The sequence below is a fragment of the Polypterus senegalus genome, chromosome 1, assembly GCF_016835505.1.
Source record: "Polypterus senegalus isolate Bchr_013 chromosome 1, ASM1683550v1, whole genome shotgun sequence".
In the NCBI taxonomy this organism is placed as follows: Eukaryota; Metazoa; Chordata; class Cladistia; order Polypteriformes; family Polypteridae; genus Polypterus; species Polypterus senegalus.
Window position 1 is genome coordinate 88,652,909 of NC_053154.1, and position 17,997 is coordinate 88,670,905.

At 35.1% G+C, this 17,997-nt stretch overlaps 1 protein-coding gene across 1 annotated transcript in view; it reads right to left on the reverse strand.

The window, feature by feature from the left end:
* Positions 1 to 9,808, reverse strand: part of pitx3 (paired-like homeodomain 3) — a 59,461-nt gene extending 49,653 nt beyond the window's left edge. The window contains exons 1-2 of the mRNA XM_039753103.1: positions 9,639 to 9,808; positions 1,207 to 1,333 (exon numbers count right to left, since the gene is read on the reverse strand). Of these exons, the coding sequence (XP_039609037.1) occupies positions 1,207 to 1,315 (109 nt within the window). The 5' untranslated portion in view covers positions 1,316 to 1,333; positions 9,639 to 9,808. The remainder of the gene's footprint in view (positions 1 to 1,206; positions 1,334 to 9,638) is intronic.
* Positions 9,809 to 17,997: the final 8,189 nt, after the last annotated feature.

Genomic DNA, 17,997 nt, shown 5'->3' on the forward strand with positions numbered 1-17,997 from the left:
AACATTTTATTAATGCAGTGCAGTGGGAACGTTATGTTTATTGCCTTCTTTTCTTTTCAGCGTGGAAATATAACGACGTTTTTTTCATTTAATAATTGCAAATAAAAATTGTTTGGTTGTGTTACTACCTCTAAACCTTTAAACCCAACCCCCAACTCGGAGGCAGCAGTCCTTCTGCTACCTGCACGCCCCTTTCCCCCAACAGACGGACTACCCGTCAGGTCAACAGGTATCTCTATGTTTTCCTTAAGTGTACATATTTGTATAAGTATAATATACAGTATATGTTTTATTCTTTACAGGAATTGGGGGATTTGGAGCAAAGCAAAATCCAGCCAGGATGGGATATCTGTCCAAACTCCCAAATTTATTCATAACGGGCAATCTAGCGTTTCTAACGAACCCTGTCAGTCATTGGGACTGAGAGGGTGCGGAGTATCACTCAGACAAGGATAAGGCACTGCTGGACTTATGTATTCATCCTATTGTTTGTAGTGCAACACTGAATTGTACTGGGTTTGACATATGATGCCAATGCTTGCGAATTAGGGCTACATTTTAAAACGATTATATTTTTACTTTAATAAAGTAGTTTCAGCGACTGTAACACACAAAATATAATATGCATTCGAGAGAAATTTCTATTTCTGAGAGAAGAGATGGAGGACGTGGTCTTTTGCACGCTACAATTGAAAAAACTGCAGTCCTCATTCAGGTAAATCGCAAGCAAAATTCCTGCAACTCTGGAATTGATCAAGTCCTAAAAGGGAGCTTGCCCGAATCAACATATGTGCTATTATTTAGAAATTTGGCCCACTGTCTTCATTTTCAAGTTTACGATTAATCTTCGCGTTGGTCAAGATAACTTAAATTATTTGTACGAATCAAAATGTTTACATTAAATTAATAATTTTTAAAGAATGAAAAGAATATCTCCCCCCATATGAAACTCTATATATGAATACATGGGGAGAACAGATGGATGGAAGGAGTATAGGTCTAATGTAACTGAAAAATGTTAGTGTTTTATTTGCCTTAATTTCGTACATATATGAAAATCTTTTAATACAGTTACCAATTATGCGGGTATTTCTCTTTCTACCAGCATTACCAGGTATGTTAGCCAGGAATTACATAGTTTACCCCTAATTGATTGCAATTTACTACTTAACATGATGTATTGTGATGACATATGAGTAAACTGACCGCTGTTGTCTTGCCCCTTGCAACCCGGATCGTGCTGAGGGGTCCCGGAGTCCGAGAGCGACAGCGCCGGGCTGTGAGCCTCACTGTCCGTCAGCAGGTTAAAATCCATTACTGGCAACAGGAAAGTCTGCGGACAAGAAAAGCGAAACTGATAACCAAAACTGTATCAGGAAGAAAGAAAGAAAGAAAGAAAGAAAGAAAGAAAGAAAGAAAGAAAGAAAGAAAGAAAGCATTTAAAACACGCATTACAATTGCTAAATATGTATTTGTTGTATTTTCTATTTTTGGCTTTCGGGTTAAAAGCTATCAGATTTATGGTTGACACTTCGGATTAAAATAGCAGCCTCATGGGGGGTGGATACGTAATAGAACCTAAAATAACAACCTGCGTATTTACACAGCGGTCGTTAACGCCTTGCAGACAGAGAGAACAGTAGCTCAGTCTTCAAGGATTTATGGTAACGTTTGCATCAGCTTATGTGATAGATATATATATATATATATATATATATATATATATATATATATATATATATATATATATAACATTGCAGCTCCACAGTATAAGTAGTGTGAATAATACCAATAAAACAAAGGAGTAATTTTCACAAAATGGTGGAAAAATATAGCTGCCATAAATCTCTGAGTCAACCATCGAAAATATTTCATTTTAAACAACCAGTTATGTTGGTTACAAACACTGGTGTAAACAAATGTCCCAGTCTTGCATTAGAGATGGCTGCTTAAAATTGTGTCCTGTCTACTGTTTAACATACAATTTTCGAGGTACCTTAAAGAGTATCTTCATTTGGAATGGCCAATACTCAATTATATTGTAATTATTCATTTTAATCCGCGCTACGGCACAGATTTGACACAGTGTTTCCTTGACACATTAATGTCATTAGTAAATAAAACTTGCTTCAGACAATTTCCTCAAAGTTAAACAATCACATTTATCATAACTAAACAGAAAATTAGTTTTATTCACCTGGCATGTACGTTGATGAATATTATGTCTACACTCTTTAAAACTGATTAAATAACTGTGAAGGTTGTTATTTTAATTACAATATTAATCCTGGATGATATTTTTCATTTACTATACGAATATTCTTTTATAGAACAAAAAAATGCTATTTATATTATAAGCATTGGTTTTCAGGTTATTTCTATAATATGCAGCCATCCTACGAAATCGACAATGTACTCTTGTGGACTTGAGTCTCATAACCGTGTTAACTGCTTGATAAATGGCGCGACAAGTCCTGTGATTTAAGCATATTTTTCCTCATATCCCTCTGCATGCATGTATGACGCATCTGTTTTAAGCAGTGTTTTCCAGTGATGCATCATCAGACTCACGAACAGCTGCAGTAAGGTCGGTCTGTCTGATGGGCAGAAAGAAGTCGCCAATCTAATTCTATTTTGATAATGTTCTGCCATTCTGCGATTTTATGGGCGTTTTCCAGAGATGCTGTAATATGGACAATGAAAAATAACCATTGTGTTAGAGTCTAAATACTGCAACAGGCATAACATCAAACTATGCCGCCTGTTGTTTAGCTGTTACCTTGAATGAATAATGGCCCCTCCTGTGCATTGCTCCGAATATCTGACGCGCCTTCTGCAACTAGACGTTTTCCGTATCAGGCATAGCTGGTGGCCGAAAATTGTAAAACTACTCATTTACTGTATGATGACAGTCTTGTTTTAAGCAATAATTTTAAAAGAGCAAGAAGCCTTCGAGTTCCGATTTCGACGTATTCTAGGTGGCAAAAACAATTTAGAAAGAAAGAAAGAAAGAAAGAGGGTGAATCCTATTATATCAACTCCATTTTAATCAATTCATTATTATAACAAAAATATTAAAGAATATGCCTTCGTTCTCATCTATTCATTTCATTTCGCGATTTTGCATTTTCCGCCTTGCAGCAAAATATAAACTAATCTTCACAGAAAAATATAAACATCACAAAATCCTGAAAAGCAATGTAAAAAGTAAGCACATTAGATAGATAGATAGATAGATAGATAGATAGATAGATAGATAGATAGATAGATAGATAGATAGATAGATAGATAGATAGATAGATAGATAGATAGATAGATATAGAACCTTATCTTTTCTGTATAGCACCTTGCTAATCTTCATTCATTTAGTAGGAAATCAAGGTTTAAAGGATAAATAGAACGACCATGTTCCAAACTGAAAACATACAAAGCAATAAGAAACATCTTTTTTATCATATTTGACTGGCACATTTGGCGTACTCCTCTGTTGGATTCACAAATGTATGGCTCTGCGTGTGTGCATATAACTTCCTTTAAACATACAAACAACACGAAGGTGACATACAATTTCAAACTTAAGTTGAACACACACATATCAAATCCTAAAATATCGGCGATGCAATTAATTTCACGATATGTTTAATAGATTATCAAAAGTTATTTGTGTAATTTCTAAAAATTATAATAAAATATTTTACTTGGAATATGTCGTGTCTGTGTCATTTCTATAAATGACATAATACATAATTATATTTTACTTTCATGAGCTGTGTTTTAAATGTAATAAAAGCTTGGATAATGCAACTAATACCACCGCTAATAATACCTATAATTAACAATATCATCATCATCATCGAGATAGCCATGCAATGAAACTTTTTCCATAAACATGATCTATAGATAAAGATTTTCTTTCTCAATCTTTTACTGATATGGAATATAGGCACTTATCTAAGTAAACTGCACTCCTGCCATTGAATGGTGTCATATTGAGGTTCATTCTGGGTAGCTGCACAATGACTGCGAACTTTAACGTAATCAAGAAGCCCACAAAATATTAGTGCTGCTTTAAACTATAATATGCAAATTCATTGCAAAACCATGTGCAAAATGCAATGTACAGTAAATTTCATTAAATTTATAGTAAAATGCATGAAAATTAATAATCCTTATTCAGAATAATGATCTATATTTTAACCACCACATGTTTTGATTTCTATAAATAAAACCATAGACATATTAAGTTATAATTTTAAGATTTAAGCTCCAGTCCCCACAACTTTGAATTGCATGGGGCAGAGAATGTTATGTTCTTTTCTTATTGCGTGTATTTAAAAAAATGCTATATTGTATACTAAATTGTATACTTTAGTGAAACTCTTTTTCCACCTGTCTAGTCAAGCAAGGTTCTATCATATTTTACTCTAAAAAAAGTATCTATAATTAGCATGAATCTTAACAATTCTACACACAACCATTTACAAGACCTGTCAAATTTCCAATTCAGGTTCTCAAAGATACGGCTTTTAAATAAAATCAGGTGGTCTGCCACCCTCTATCCAAAAATTCACTGCTCCATTACTTTGAGCTTTAGCATTATTCTGAGAATTATTCATAAACGCGCAGAGAATTAATTCCTTGGATTAAGGCTTGATTAAGATGTGTGTCACTTTGCTGTCTGAGAACTTATTAAGAGCCTCCTTGAGGAGGCAGCAGATGGAATTTCTACCCAATGTTTGTAGATGATAATTTCACCTCTTCTTACAGCAATTTGCATATGATTGCATCTGTCAACGTTTTTTTTTTTTTTTTGCTTCCTTCTTTCTCCAAAGAAGATCCTATATTGACATTTTAAGGAGGTTTTCTCCCATTACTTTAACATGTTATCTGTTTTTATTCCAGCTATGGTAATTTTTTCAAACAGGAATTGTCAAATTTTTCCTCATTACTCTGAGTAGTAAATAATGATTTTTGAGAATGCAGATGTGAAAAATTCATTAAATGTTATCACTTTACCATATACAGTAAGTGCTTTTAAAGTACTGCACAATGGGCTGCATTTATTTAAAAAAATATCATGTTGCTTGATTAATCACCAATATATCAAAGCTTGGTACATTTGTTACCTAGTTTAAAATTCATGTACTGTCATATTTAAAACAACCTGTACACAAGCTATTTTTAAATGATAATACTGCCCTATACCGTTACAAATTAAAGTTTATTATAAAATATATAATTCATTCTGAAGTCTCCCACACTGATTGGGGGCTGAAGATCACTCCATTGCATTGCACACTTACACACTCTCACTTATACAAAGCCAATGGGGACTTAACAAATATTTTAACACTGGTGAGTCAGATCCATAGGAGGAATGAATCACATATTAATTTCATATCAGTTTTCTCCTTACATTCCAGAAAATGAATTAGCAAATAGAAATTACAACATTCATTCTCGTCCTTACAATCTCATGTGTTGATTTGAGGTAAAAGGCAAGAAAAGAAAAGATGAAAGCCTGTGAACATGTTTTATATTTGTGCTTAGAAAATCAGATAAACAAGTGAAGAATATGTGAACTCTGCACAAACTCCAAGTGGGAGACAATCAATGGCCAACAAGTGTGAGCTGGCAACCTGCTTTTTCTACCACCCAAGTTCAAAAGCTGTACCATTTTGTCTCTAATATCAATGCTGAATGATCTAAGCAAAATAAACAAAAAAAAGTGTTTGCTTTTTTAACTGTACAGCAGAACGGTTAGTAAGTCTGTTAAAAATAATAGTGAGTGTGGATCAGAACAAATACTTTAAATAGTTGACAATATTATACAGTAATTAACATGTTTATCCTTATAGATACAGTATATGGTTAGGTTTCGTGTGGTTGACTCTTACTGTAAGTAAGGAATTTCTGCAAACAGTGTGCGAGATTACAGAACTCACTATGGTAAATGAAAATACACATCTTTGTATAGGTTTGGATGTGTGTAATAACAAATCTGAAGCTTACCATTGCTTGTGTTATAAGTAATACTTTGTGTTGCAGCTGAAGCCAGATTGATTTTGAGATTAACGCTAAAACGCAAAAATGAAGAAACCCATGTGTCACACCACCAAAACAGCACGCCTAAAACATGAAAATGTTCCCTTCTAAAACCTTTTTCTAAGTATAAATTAAAAACGATTTACAATACAGTGACACCGACGATTATAAACTGCCCTCTATCTATTCCCAGTCAGAATCCTGCCTCCTTAAGTGAACCCTTTCATGAAACTGAGTGCATATAAGAAAGTAATAAAAAGCTTCATTTAATTCCCAGTCACATTATTATCTAATCTGCCGTCGACGTATTAATATTCAGGGTTGATATGGGAGGCTTTATTGCTGTTTGTAGCTGCAGCGTGATATGGCATTGCGAATATAGCACGACTAACCCCACAGAATGTAGAACAAAACCTTTATGTTTAAACTGCAAATCCAACTGACTCGCCTGAAGTATATTCATGAAAATAAAAATGATTTTGAACTTTACAGGGAGTAGGGGATGTCTCTATTAAGAATCAGCTATAGAGAAGCACCGGGTAGTAATACTGTAAGCGTCATTTTAATAAAACCGCAAATGTAAATAATTAGTGTTAAAAATCTTTATTCTCTTGGTCTCCCCCTCTCTCCACCTGCACTACTCCTTCGCGGTTTACGCAGTTGCCCCTTTGTACAGCTGAACACTGTGTCCAGGCGAGCCCGGCATGAATCGGAGGAGTGGGTTCGTTTTTACTTAAACATGCCACCATCACAAAATACTGCAATTTCATCGCTTAAACAAACAGGTCATTTAAAGCACGCAATCTGGGATCTGTTCACTGAATTGACAGCAATCTAACATTCTTGTTTCGATTAAATCCATAGCATTTTTTGATTAAGTGGTTGGCATTTATAAGCATATGAATTGTTTTATTTTGATTGGTAAGCGGCACAAACCAATGTTAATTAGTGTAAATAGATGACCAGTAAACATTCATTCATTCATTTTATGATCATTGCAGTACAAGAAGACCAGGACTGGTGTCTCTACATTTGCTAGTTGTGTAAACGAATTCAACAGCAAACATTTTCAGTACGCTTTTTAACTAATGTCCCGTGCTCTTTATTACTTCACATGATAAACTCTGGAATTTACACTGATTGCATTCTAGGATAAATGAGTAAGACAAGCATTTTAAAATTGACATTTTACCAAAAAGCCAGCGGTGCATTGTATTTCATCAAGAGTGTTCTAAAAGACCCTGTTATGACTCTATTAAAAATAGCAAAAAACAGAAACACCTGGTGTAACCGTTGGATTGTTTTTTCGTTTTATAAGTTGATCACAGTCATGGCAGGCGCAGAGCCAGAACAATTTTTTTTTACATATTAACAGGTATTTTTTTATCTAAATAAATAAATCATTCTTTTCATCATTCCTTGTTTTAATAAGTTTATCTTATTTCTTCGACCTAACAGAAGGATGCGCTTGAGATTATTGCTCCGTTTATTATCCTACGATGAAGATAAAACGAAAAATGATCATAGCGCTTTAATAAACCCTTCCACACAGGTAAAAGTCATTCTAGACTTAACATTCTAACTACAATTAAATATATATGTAAATGTATAACTGACAGTCATGCACATTGTTTGTTGTTACCCAAATTATTTATTATAAGTCATTCATTAAATACCAGGTCTTACTACAGGCCACAAAATGAAACTCAGTATAACTCTTCAGAGATAATAAGCCTGGAGGGCGCTTACAATTCTGGTTAGCAGTTATTTAACTGTAAAAACGAACATCTCATTAACTCAGTTTTTATTTTTTATTTACCTTGAAATTAAGTATTTTTTGGGACATAAGTGAAACAAAATTCAAATTGCATGCGCACTGTTTGAGGTATAAATGATTCAACTCCATTATTCTGTATTTTTTTAAACATGGCGATATTCCCTTTAGAGTGGAGGAGGTGGAGGAGGAGCATAAATACATACAAGGGAGTTCTTGTGACTAACAAACACCTGTCAGCCATCAATTTAAAATTCAGATTTCACGAACCTTATACTCCACTAGACAGCTTTTGTTCGTTTTCTCATAACCTATAAAACATCGTGAATGTTACAGTAATTAAAATATCTAATCCTTGAGCACAATCTGACGATTTGTTTTCTGCAAAATGCAACTTAAATGAAAATGTATATGATAAAATAGATTAATTCTAAAAAGCTATTGATTAACAGATTAACAATAATTCCTTCTTTCAAATCCCAGCAAAGCAAAGACAACGCAGCAAATTAGTGAAAGCTGATTCTCACAATTTATGACGTATTAGATAATTTCAATCATTTAAGAAATAAAGATTGTTATTACTGTAAAATTAATGCATGCACACAAATTCCAGAACATACCATTATTCGAAGCCTCATGTTAATAAACATTCTGAACTACGATTATTACTTGTGATCATTTTTTGTAAAAACCACTTTGAAACTTTTAAATGACTCTTCCACTACTGTATGTTGGATGTTAGTTCCTGGTCTGTTTCGCATTAAGCTACCGCGAGTCGATCATTTTTTGGAAAATCGTTTCCTTCCTTTCATGGTTGTATTTTTCAGGATGGCATTAGTAAGTGACAAGTGAGACCAATTGCAGAAATATCGCAGGTAGAGGTTTAACAAGCTGGTCAGCACATTACAAATTCGCCACAGTCTTACACTATGATCTTTAAAAAAAATCCTGCCTACCACATTGTGCCCTTAACGAAAATAAAAATAAAAATGACTTCTCGACAGTCCTAAATACGTATTAGTTTATACTTATCATCGGAGCTATTTGAGTTATATAGAAAACAGCACCATGAGGTTGAAAGTTATAGTATTAATTTTCAAATATCATTGCATGTTCCACAACAAAGCAATATATATCAAATGAAGGTTTACTTCGGGGGATAATTATTGTTAGAAAATATAAAAGCATATTATAGGTTTATACTCACCACTTTATATGCTTGAAATAATTGCATTATGTGATTGTCCGTCAGGGGATCATTACCCGATTAACATAAAAATCCTATTAAAACTTCGGTTTAGCATTCCACTCTCTTTTGGTATAATGTTGCAAATAAAGTACAATATAAGGAATTCCTGCATCCAGACCCCAAATAATCACAATAAGATTTAATGTATCATTGTAAATGTCCGTAAAAAGTTTTAGGAAAACATTTTCAGAAAGATGAAATTGGTGGATTACAGTAACCGTCTCGTGGTCTATACGGAGTGTGCAGTTCGCATTGTGCCTAAAACACAAATCCAGTGCGGACAACTAAATGCAAAATTCTCCGTGAATGAACACACATGCTGCAGTCTATTCCGAATCATCTGCCTAAACGGTTAAATACAGGGTATGCCCGTGTTATATGTGCTTTCTATCAAGGTATACCCACTCTGTGACAGCCGTTCGCGGCAAAGGAAAAAATAATACGACGGGCAATCCCCGGATTCATAGGGAAAGCGCTATTGATGCTATGCTCCTTCTGCAGTCCTTGGTAGTTAGCTTAGCCCTAAACGAATAAGATGTTACATTTCAATTAAGATTGACAAATACTTACATTAAATCCCAGTTTGGATAGTTTAGTCCTTGTTTAAACTCGCAGAGGATTAATTGTGTCCAAGAAAGATGAATCGCAAGACATAAAGTTCCTTTCACCGTCACAAAACCGCAGTTTCCCTCGACCTCGCCGCTGTCATGAAGAGTCGGCGAGGCTCAACTGGACAGACTCCCATTCAATTGGGGGCGGGGGTTGAGGGGATTATATGCTAAACAGTGTGCGTGAATGCCAGAATGATAGGCCGCCTGTGATAAGTGAGCACTGCCCACTTGACAAAAGAGGCTCCCCACAGCAACTGAGGTACTGCCACCGTGCGCGTCACGTGTCCCCTTCGCTCAGTCTGCTTTTTCTTCCTTCTCAGGTACACAATCCATTACGACGTGGAACCTCGAAAGCACACGTGTTTCCCTTTTTATGTTAGTTATACGCACCCTTATCTCTAGTCAACGAAGGCTCCTTTCTTGACATTTAAACTTCCCTTTTCAAGAGCACGTGCACATACTAAAATGCACGGCGCAAACACGTCTTCGTGGTAATGTTTGGCATTCAGCATCCCCTGCAAGTAAGCTGCATACCTGATTTGAAAAAAAAAACATGAATACTATTAGGCAATGACTACAATGAAGATTATTACTTTATAGCCTTCAAATTCACCAACTAGTCATCCGATTACTCGGAGTAGACAAACTCGCGGATATGACTGCCTAACCTGTTTCATTAATTTGAAGTCCATCCGCATGAAACCTGATTTCATATGTCATTAGGGAATGTGGACTCTTCTGGATCAGATGAGTAACAGGAGTCATTTACCTGTAGAGCATGTTTCCTGCACGCCGCGCTCTCCCAGTGAGACAATCTGACAGTTAATAATAGAGTCTGAGCTTCGCTTTCGTTTCACACCCTGCGTCATGCCATGAATTATATGTTTACGGTAGCCCAGCCAGAGCTCAGAGGTCAGCATGCAGCTATCTCACTATGGCCAGGCTTAAAGGATTACTGGGGAGGAGAAGAGAGGGCTGGAAACGTGCTCTAAAATAAAACACGTGGCAAAGAGCTGAGATATCCTAGTGTGCATAACGGGCTGCGCTGCTTGATTTATGACTTTTCTGCATTATAGAAATATTACTTTTTCTTAATTATGAGAATTAAGGAGGAATGACATGAATGTTGTTTTAAATTCTTTGTTTCTAAAGAACCTCACAATTAGACGGAAGATGAAAAGCAGAATAAGGTTAATAGACACAAACGCGCATCATAAACGGCCTTCCACTGGTACCTAGAATGTCAGGACACAAATGCGTTGTCACCACTTCGATATTTGGGAATTACCTACCTTATAAACCATTTATGACGCGTGCCAGGCAAATATATAATTTAATGTATAAAAGTGATTGAAAAGGAATCAATACTTATAAATAATATTAATTGATTTTATATCACCAGAAGTGTCTTTATTAAGAGCTGCCTAACCCTTGGAATGTGATTACCATGGTGACCTTTTAGTTTCAGTGATTTCTAAGTGGTGTTAAAGCTGGCCTAGTAAATAACCCAAGGCCTAGCCATGCAACTCAGTAAGCTCTCAATCATCTCTCGCATGCACAATTTGGAAGTCTCCCTCTGTTATAGCCTGTTCGTGAGAAATCTTTTATCTGCACTTTCATGTTCAACCTGAAGATACGCCTTGTCTCATCTGCATTCAAAAACTGAAAGACTCTTAACTGAACAATAGAATTTACATTTCTGAATCTTCCTAATGCATTTTTTACCTTTTATATACATGTTTATTAAATTTACTGCATCTTTTTACCCCTGTGAAATAAAAAAAAAGTTTGAATTATTTAAATTGCAGAGTTGTCATTTCTCCTTGAAGTGCATTAAAATGTATATGTAATGAATATCACTGTATAAATTATAGTGATATACTTATAAATCATTTTTGCTCTAAAATTAAACTACATAAATCAAACAAACTATTTCATAGATTAAAACAAACTTGCTCAGGGTGGTTTTAATTAATCTGTTTTTCACTGCTCAGTAGTGTGAGGCTTCAGAATAATATGGAAAGGCACTTTAAAGTATATCAACTTATTTTGCATTTGCTCCACTTTAGGGTAATATAGTGGAGATGGTTTTCCTTTTCTAGTTTCAATATATACTTCAGGGCTGTACCCAGGAGATTTGTGCAGAGAGTGAAGTATGGACAGATAAAGAGAGCAGCTGAAGACAGAGCTAAATGGAGAAAAAAACTGTACCACAGTCCTGCTTGATTGTGTATGTTGGAGGTTATAATTGTATTCATAGCAGTTATAATACTGTAACAGTTCTCACAGGGTATACAATATGGGTAGCAGTATACCAAAGGAAACTATATTTTGGTAAATTTCCTTTTTTGCAAGCACAGGTTAATTAACATAATAATAGAAAAGGTTTATAATCCATGATTATTCTCTCATCATTGATAACTCCTCTGTTAACACAGCTACAATTTCTAGTTCCATTGTACTCAGATTTCTTCACTCTCAAAATTAGCATTATATTCTCAAAAGTGCTTGACAGGAAAAAACAATGGGCATGGTGCCTATCCATCACAGGGCGCATACACATACACAGTTTCTATTCAGACAACACATGCAGGAATTGAATGTAGGACCTGGATACTTAAGGCAGCAGGACTAACCACTGCAGCACCATGGTCTCTTTAGAATGTGTATATGTTATCTGATATATAAATAACCATACTTTGCTTTAATGGAAAGTTAATTTGATGCAGGTAATAGTTTCAAATTTAATCCATGCTAAGTGCATGCTAATTAATTCACATATTTTTCAAAATGTTATAGTGTATCAAATGACAAATTTAAAAAGTACTTTTATTCCTGACTTATTTGAAAGAGTGCTATCTTAAAAAATTAGCATAGTAAATAAAAAAACTCAAGAAAGAAAAACAGCAAATGATAAATTTATTTTTATCAATTTGTTTATTTAGTGTGGAATATACATTCCTATTTTATTAAATCTAGAAAAATACAATATTGAACCCTGAAGAATGGAAAACAAAATAAGAGAAGTAGATAGATAGATAGATAGATAGATAGATAGATAGATAGATAGATAGATAGATAGATAGATAGCACTGAATTATTACATAAATGCATGACGCAGAGCTATACATTTAATAATAATAATAATAATCCCAGAATCTTGGGTTTGAATTACAGCTTTGGCAGCATCTGTGTGAAGTTTGCAAGTTTTTCTCATGTCTATGCCAGTGTTCCTCTGACACCCCAATGACACACAGATAATTACATACTGTAAATTCATCAAGTATGGATCAGTAATGGAAATACCATATTGAACCCTGAAGAATGGAAAACAAAATAAGAGAAGTAGATAGATAGATAGATAGATAGATAGATAGATAGATAGATAGATAGATAGATAGATAGATAGATAGATAGATAGATAGATAGATAGATAGATAGATAGTGTATATTCCTACCAATATGGGCTACAGACTTCATTTTTCCCAATTAATCTTTCAAAGCTAGTCAAAGGAGTTAAAATAATATCTGAAAAACATCTCATGGCAAATCTTGTTTGACAATGGAGAACTGAGATTACCCAGGTAACAGGTGATTAAACAGGGTGCAGAAAAGCAAATACACATTGTATTTGCAATCTCAAGCTATAGCAGGACTATCAAAACCACGCACAATACACACTATGGACACATTTTGTAGGTAGATGCCATTTTTATATTACAATTAATCAAGCTTTAATTGACTGTTCTTGCCTTTGTTTGCAAAAACAAATGGTTCTGTCATCTCTGTAATAATATATTATGACTGGACCTAATAAAGAGAGATAGATTGGGTCTTTTAATCTATCTGTCCACCCATTTTCTTTTTCTTACGTATCCATTTCTGGTTGCAGCAAAGCAAAGTCTGTCATTAGCAATTATGGATGTAAGCATGCAAGTACAAATTTCACTGTAATCAGTTCATGTGACAATAATGGCACTATAAACCTATATATGCAGTGGTGTTTTTGACATGAAAATTCAGCTGGAGACACACAGACCTGGGAAAGAGATACTGTCAGAAAGGATGGAGCCATACAGAGAGTGTGTGTGCGTATGTGTGAGTCTGAGTGAGAGAGAGAAAGAGAGAGAACACTTAAACAGTAGCACATACAAGACCTGGCCCTCTGCTTAAATCTGGTGCGTTGGGTATGTGGCCAACAGTACTGTTAAGAAGGATCCTAACTTGGATTATCTCACAAAGTTTTGGAAGTTAGTGCAGATGGTCTTGCCACTGACCACTAGTGAGCAGTGTGAGGTGAAACTGGCACTTTGAATGTGCAGGCTGAAGATGCAGCAGAATAAAGATAATTGAAATTGGAATGGAATGAGCTGTGCAAGATCAGAGTAGTGACAGAGGCATTGAAGGGTGGCTGGGGAAGGAGATAACCTTGTATAAACCCCATGTCAGAAAACAAAGGAGGGACATTGCATTTCAAAACATATTTACCTGCCACAGTCAGTAATGGTGAAATGTCTGTTGAATAATGCTGTAAAAATCACGTATAATGAAGTTCTATCAACATATTGTCATACAGTGCAACCACAAAAGGACACTAATAAAGATTTCTCAATATCAACATCAACTACTCAGTACCAAAAGTTAAATATATTGATGTATTTCCATTTTTTGTTGAAAGTGAAAAATTGTACTATACATAAGTAAGCAACATATATTGGGATAATGATGCAGACAGCTCCAAAATAGCAAGATGCATCCTTTATATTGAGTCACAAAAAAATCATATAATAGGTCCTACATGCCCATTGTCCAGCTTATTGAATGATCCATGATACACTTCCATCCATCATCCAACCCACTATATCCTATCTACAGGGTCACAGAGGTTTGCTGGAGCCAATCCCAGGGCACAAGGTAGGAAACAAGCCAGCCCACTGCAGGGCATGCACACAACACACTAGGGACAATTTAGGATCACCAATATACCTAACCTGCATGTCTTTGGACTGTGGGAGGAAACCAGAGTACCTGGAAGAAATCCACGCAGACACAGGGAGAACATGCAAACTCCACACAGGGATGACCCGGGAGGTGAACCCGGGTCTCGTAACTGCGAGGCAGCAGTGCTACCCACTGAGCCAAAGGGCCGCCCTGTGATACACTTAGTTTTTGTAAAGGTTCATGCACAATAGGATCTTCTAACAACAAGAACAACAAATGGAGCAGTGAAGAAAGTGGTGCATGCCTTAGTCATTGGTGAGCCAAAATCATTTTAAGTGACACTATACAGTAGCTTGTCCAACGCTGGAATAAATGTATTAAGAGTCAAAAAAAGGTGGCCTAGTAAACCTTATATTCTTTCTTTATGTTTCTGAAAATATATTGCAGATTATTTTTGACTCAGACATTTGCAATTCTATTATGTGAAAAAGAATAATTTCAATTCAGTTTATTCCTACATAACACTCTCCTCAGAGTTCATGCATGTGTTTTCTGTGTTCTGTGTATGGTATTGTATTGACCCCCTTCTTTTTGACACCCACTGCATACCCAACGTACCTGGAAAGGGGTCTCTCTTTGAACTGCCTTTCCCAAGGTTTCTTTCATTTCAGGGTTTTTTTGGGAGTTTTCCTTGTCTTCTTAGAGGGTCAAGGCTGGAGGGCTGTCATGAGGCAGGGCCTGTTAAAGCCCATTGCAGCACTTCTTGTGTGATTTTGGGCTATACAAAAATAAATTTTAATGTATTTTATTGTATTTTCTAATTTGGGAAATCAACAAGCATCATCAACAATACATGTAGACACAGATATGTGTACATGTATCTAAACATGGAAATAGTAACAGATGACAAGGGTTAAAGCTTACAAAGCTGGAAAAACATAATGTAAATTATTGTTATATATGGCCAGTTTTGCCATGAAGAAGCAGAAAGAAAAAAGAATCCTGGAAAAAATTAATCTCTGGCAGGGTCCCATTAAATTCCAAATCTAGTGGACCAAGGCCAGATGGAAGTCCAGTGGTGGCATCATTTAATGGCCTGATGTAAAGTCTACTATACAATGTCAATGTCATTTTTTTATTTTTTGCATGACATTTTAATGCCAAGAAAAGCATCTTGGTAAGTCTAGCTATGGTGGCAAGTGGCAAAGCAGAATACTAAGCTATAAAAAGAAAATTAAATAAGTAACTAACTGCTGGTCATGGTGTTTGTTACATATTATGTTTAGACTAACAACTGAGAGACATTCATATACTAGGTGTAGCTGTATTGAGCATGTCTATTAAACATGTGTTATTTGACAAAAGAGGCCTTCAGCATTCCTTCTATTTACTTGTAGTTCATGCTCTACCAAATTGCAGTGACAATTGATTGCTTGTGTTGAGGCAAATGTACTTTTTTAACCGTAACCTATTTTAACAATAAATGTTGGGGGGTGACATAATGGCACAGCGATGCCACTGTTTCTCTGAATCAAGGAGACTGGAATTTACAACCTGAGTGCTCCCAGCATGAATGTTGCATGTTTGTCTTATGTCTGCATGGGCTTCCCACAGTCCAAAGACATAGGTGAATTGGCATTGTTAAATTGGCCTGTATGTGTGTTCTCCCTGTGATGGATTGCTGCCCTTTCCAGGGGTTGTTCCTGCCTTGCTCCTGATGATTGCTGGGACAGGTTCCAACTGCACTGCAGCCCTGTTCTGAATAAGCAGGTTTAGAAAATGTATGTCAAAAGGGGACCAAACTAGGTCTATTATATAGGGTAACCACCTAATGGCACTCCTGAAATGGACTACTAATACAAAACCTTACTACAATATTTAAGACATCAAGCATATTATTGTGTGTAAACCAATCACAATAATTCTATGTAGCACCTTTTACAGAATAAACCATCAAAAAGACAAACTATAATAATATAATTCAATAAATAATAATGTACAACAATAAGACTTTCTGGTGTGAATGCAATAAAAACCTGGCAGCAGATTGATAGTTTCATGTCCAATAGATGAAATTAGAAATACTACACTTGGTATATGAGTCATTTGGAGCATAATGTTTCATGCAATGGCAATAAAAATTAAGTTAAACATTGGTTTTCGGGTATCCTACTAAAAGCTTTATATACACAAAGAAAAAGACACAGAAAGGCAGATACATGTAAAGAAAGAGGGAACCATTCTATCAGACTTTTCACACCCATTTGCAGTTGTCTGCTTGTTCATGTTTGAAGGAATGCAACAGCGGATCCGGCTGAAGAGCTTGAAGTTGTAAGGGACCTGACAGTAGCTCTCCACTGCTGGATGCTTTTGATTTATCTGCAGAAAAGTAAAGGAATTGTTATCCTTTAAGTCAAAGCACAAAATCTTTTCTAACCACTATTAAAGTAATCATGTTTGTATTATTATTTTTTTTCAGTATAGTGTTAAATTACAAAATTCAGCACATCTTTTGACCTTGTGCTGATAAATTTCTTACTGCTTTTCCGACATCATGGAACAGCTTGAGTTGCCAGTGGGTTTTATGACAGGTCACTAATATAAATTGACCTCTTATCAAAAGTTTAATATCGTTAGGAAAAAATGTAGCTGATTACTTGAAAGGCAAAACCTTGCACCTGTTTTCATTTGAAACATGATAAATTGTGAACTCACATTCATTGTTTCTGTTGCAACAAAAGCGCTTTTAGTTTTTTCAGTGTTTGGTCAGTAGTTTAAAAAGAAAACGTTTTGTATTATGTATATGAAATAAACACAACCTTATCACCATGACATATACATTTGGGAGCCTTTGCTAACATTTAATGAGTAAGTTATTTGACATTTCAACATTACTACAAGCAATGTTAAAGTCCATATTTTTTGTCATGTATATATAGTGCAATGAAATTTTTACTTTGTATGTCTCATCAGAAGTGTCAATAATGCAATACCAATAGAAGATGCACATACATAAAACACCACATATTTTATATTATATATTTCACATAAATACATACATTTATATACACACATATATAAATATATATACTGTAGATATAAATATATATACTGTAGATATAAATATATATATATACAGTGCACCCAGAAAGTATTCACAGCACATCACTTTTTCCACATTTTTTTATGTTACAGCCTTATTCCAAAATGGATTAAATTCATTTTTTTCCTCAGAATTCTACACAAAACACCCCATAATGACAACATGAAAAAGTTTCATTGAGGTTTTTGCAAATTTATTTAAAATAAAAAAACTGAGAAATCACATGTACATAAGTATTCACAGCCTTTGCTCAATACTTTGGCGATGCACCTTT